This window comes from Vigna unguiculata, chromosome 6 (genome assembly GCF_037176805.1).
Source record: "Vigna unguiculata cultivar grain cowpea cultivar isolate G323 ecotype 2 chromosome 6, ASM3717680v1, whole genome shotgun sequence".
NCBI classification, from domain to species: domain Eukaryota; kingdom Viridiplantae; phylum Streptophyta; class Magnoliopsida; order Fabales; family Fabaceae; genus Vigna; species Vigna unguiculata.
In genome coordinates, this window is record NC_140797.1 from 44,042,916 (window position 1) to 44,047,202 (window position 4,287).

General features: G+C 37.3%; 1 protein-coding gene across 2 annotated transcripts; it reads right to left on the bottom strand.

Annotated features, from left to right (window-relative positions):
- Positions 1–1,238: 1,238 nt before the first annotated feature.
- On the bottom strand, positions 1,239–3,744 carry LOC114187911 (Heavy metal transport/detoxification superfamily protein). 2 transcript variants are annotated; one of them, XM_028076319.2, is made up of 3 exons: positions 3,447–3,744; positions 3,123–3,198; positions 1,239–2,941 (listed from the first exon to the last, which is right to left on the bottom strand). In XM_028076319.2, the coding sequence occupies exons 1-3, from the start codon at positions 3,474–3,476 to the stop codon at positions 1,491–1,493; spliced, it is 1,557 nt and encodes a 518-aa protein (XP_027932120.2). In that variant the 5' UTR covers positions 3,477–3,744; the 3' UTR covers positions 1,239–1,490. The 2 variants fall into 2 exon arrangements, with proteins under 2 accessions (XP_027932120.2, XP_085530991.1); XM_085674865.1 differs by lacking the exon at positions 3,447–3,744 and having other exon boundaries at positions 3,123–3,430.
- Between the last annotated feature and the right edge of the window lie 543 nt (positions 3,745–4,287).

Here is a 4,287-nt window from a genome sequence, read left to right on the forward strand (position 1 = left end):
AAAATATCAATTGTCATGGTTAATTATATACAGCTATATTTACATGTATAATTCACCATTTACAATATGTTAACATTATATTGATCTGATTATGAAAGAAAATGATTATAATAAAGTCTAATAATTTGAGTCTTATAAATAAGTAAAGAATAGATCCAAAAGAAAAGAAGTACAGATTATCTAATAAAAGTTAAATACAAATATACAAATCTTGATCTTTAAAATGTTTAAAAAAAATAAAACATTTATACAAGGAATGTAGAACAATGAACATAAAGGTATAAAGACAGTTTTAGTTTTAGCATATAGGTGGAGTTTGAATGAGCGGAATACGAAATAAGAAGGATAAGGTTGTAAAATTTGTGAATGAATGATAATATAATGAGATTGATTAAGATTTATTTAGGTAAAGAAAGAGTTTGAATATTTTTGCAGGATGAGTACCGTTGTGTCAGAGTGATTGTTATGAGTGAGAAAGAGAAAATGAACAGAAACGAAGAAGACAGGCAATTCGTTGTTGGGTTTATGTAACTCTGTACCTCTTTTCCCTTCAACCCTGCCCTACTGCACTGCACCTCTTATGAAAAATAAAATTACCTATCATTTTCTTTATGATTTAATAACATTGTCAAGTAGTAATTCTATGAGGAATCTTTATGGACAGTACCGGTACCAATTAAGTGCTGCAAAACAAAACATTGGTTTGTGGGTGCGGTGACTAAATAATAATAATAAATAAATAAACAGTATTTTAGCAATAAATAAATTCACTCAATATAGTGATGCTGATGATGAATGGTGCCCCACCCAACCCTTATCACAAGAGTCTATATAAAACCACTGTTCTTCGTTGATGCTGGCTAGCTGGGTCCATCCCTCAATATGCCAACTTCAGTGTGCACCCCACCACGCAAACATTCATGATTTCCCTCACATTGAAACCAGGGACACTGTCAAATACTATAATGTCCAAAAGCAACACAAACCATTCTTTAATGGACATCATGTTACTGTGCGTGCCAGAACAGATTATAAAAAATAATAACATCATTGTGAAAATAAATTAAGTCTTTTGACGGAGAAAGGACTGAAGAGAGATGCATTTTTTTGTTTAACCCATTCTATTTCTTTTTCTTCTTTTTTTTTTTGTTTTTCTTCTGAAATTTATTCCTGTTGGCAACATATAAACACACATAAACATCTCACATGGCGGAGGTCCATCATCACCATATCCTGAGTTACATGATGATCTCATAGTTCTCACTATCATAAAATATTATAAAATCTATAAATTACTCCCTTATGGTAACCAAAAGCTCTAGTTTAACTTGGAGAAAAGGGATAAAGAAGAAAATTGAAGAAACACCAAACTAAAATTGAAACTGATTTCCATTGTATAATATTGCATCATCAGATTAGAAAGGACTTTGCATCCATAACCAGACAACCCTCTTATCAGCATCAGCATCATCACCACCACCCATTACTCTTCACATAACACTGCAGCTGGAAGTATTCTCATCACTGAAGAAGTTGGAATATGGCTCGTGAGGAGGAGGAGGAGGGTAGCTATAAGGAGGAGGGTACATGTAATTCACTGCCATAGGAGGCCTAGCATACATCATTGGTTGAAATCTATCATTCCCCATTGCCCTTTGTTGGTTCATCATTGCAGCCATGTATTGCTGTTGTTGGTAAGGATTGCCACCCATCATATCTGGACCACCGCCGCCACCGCCGCCACCACCACCTTGGAAGTATCCTCCACTGCCGCCGCCACCACCACCGGCGTTCATGGGTGCTGCAGCTGGAAGGCCTTGAACTGCTGGGATGTTACCCATCTGGGACATTGGCATGTTGCCCATGGGAATGCTCATGTTACCCATAGGACCCACATTAGCTCCAACCATACTAGGAGTATGACCACCCATGTTTGGAAACATGTTCATAGCTTGAACACCTTCACCCATTCCATTATTACCCTTCTTTCCTCCATTCCCATTGCTATTTGGAGGAACACCACCGCCACCACCATTATTCTTGTTGTTTCCATTCTTACTATCTGCCATTCCACCTCCATTTTTCCCACCATTGTTTTTGTTACCTCCACCTTGATTATGATTATTGCCACCACCACCTCCACCACCTCCGCCCCCACCACCCCCACCACCTTTCTTTCCTCCATTACCTCCACCGCCCATGTTATGCACTTGCACAGGCACAGGTCCTCCTCCACCTCCACCTCCTTTCTTCCCGTTACCTCCACCTCCACCACCGTTGCCACCTTTCTGAGCATTCATCATGTTATTCAACATCATCTGAGCCCCATTAGACATAGGGGCATTACCCATGGGGGGCTTACCCATAGGGGGCTTCATCATCATCATCTTATTCAGAGGATGCTGAGGGTCATCCATCTCATCTTCATACAACTCATCATCCAACTCATCATCAAACTCGTCATCAAATTCATCATCAGACAAATCATCTTCCTCAGGCAAACTGAACTTCACTCCTTTGACGGGGTTGGGGTTCTGGTTGGGCATTTTCATGTCCTTGAATTGAGGCAGCTTCAGATCTTGGAACCCTTTCATCTGCTGAAGTTGCTGCAGATGCTGCTGAAGCTGCTGTTGAGGGTTCTGCTGTTGGGGGTTCTGCCCTTGTTGATTATTACCCTTTGGCTGGTTATTCCCACCACCCTTCTGACCCTGACCCTTGTTGTTTCCCCCACCTTTACCATTGTCAATTTGCATGTTCTTCATCTGGTTGGCGATGTTGTTCGGGTTGTTGTTGCTACTATTGTTGTTTCCTTTGGAAGGGGCACCCCAGAGTTCTGCATGTTTCCCTGACTTTGCAAGCTTCTTGATGAGAACATTGGGGTCCACAAACCCTGAAACCGTCACCTTCCCTTGTTCTGCATCTATCTCGGTGGTAAACACCCCTGTGAAATAGACTCAATAAATATCCAGGCACACTATTTATTCAAGATATGGGTAGTGATATGAGATTTTGTTTTTTTCCTCCGAGTTACAGAATAAAAATAAAACCTTCAAGAATGAAACATAAATTGGTCTTTTTCTTCTCTTTCCTTTTCTAACAGAGTGAGATAGATGCATACATACCATCAATCTTCTGCAAGATTTTCTTGACTTTGCTCTTGCACCCGTCACAGTGAATGTTCACTCTAAGAACACATTTCTGCATGTTCAAGCAAACCCCAAGAGCCAACACAGAATAAAGAGAAATTTGGTTGTAAATAAGAGGAATTATTAAAATGAGGAAGTAAAAGCAAAAGAAAACCAGACACTTCATAAAAAAATGACTCTCTCAAGATAAAAAATGAAAAAGAAAAGCAAACACAGCACAGCAACTAAAAGCTTGAAAATAAACAGATGAAAATGAGAAAGGTGAGGACTTGATTGATGAAAGAGACGCAAAAAGCGCACCTGTATCTTCAAAATCTCCTCTTTACTCATGTCTTACCAGGCAATGGAGAAAAAGGATTGTGATTTGAAAGAGATAGGGGAAATGCAGAAAGGGGTGGTAATAGATCTGAGAAACTGAGCCAGGAAAAAAACAGACAATAAGCTAGAGAGGCTCATCCAATCTTAGACTTATCCTCTAGAGCGATTGGAACCAAACACACACCCTTCTCTTTTTTCTGAGTTAAACAAAAACTCAGCAAAGTTATGCTTTAACATCATTAAATAGCATTGCCTGTGTCTGTTTCTCCAAAGGACGTGTGGAAGAAAGAAGAAGGTTTCTTTATGTTTTCTTTTTAATCTTTCTTTTATTCTTCGATATTATTACTCTTCGCATGGATGTGCATGTATAAAAACGCGTTTGATATTTTATATTGTCTATTAAATTTAAATTCTAATAATTAAATATTTAACAGCATTTAATATTCCATTGAAAACTAATTAAGATTTTTCCTCTTCATAGATGACTAAATTAATAACAACTCACAAACGCTTCTACTTTAATCTTTAGATAAATAAAAGACAATTATATTATATTAAATGGGCTATTAAATTTAACTTTTAATAATTAAATAGTTAATAGCATTAAATATTAGACTGAAAACTAATTAAGATTTTTCCTGTTTTTTAAAGAACTAAGTTAATAACAACTCAGGAAGTGATTGATTATTTTTACCCGTTAGAATGTGTTGATGTGATGTGTGGATGTAATTCTTTGGAAGTGAGGTAAGTATTTAATTGAAGTGTATGGATTGTTAAACATAAAATACTTGTGCAACATCTTCAATGCTATTAATTATTTATT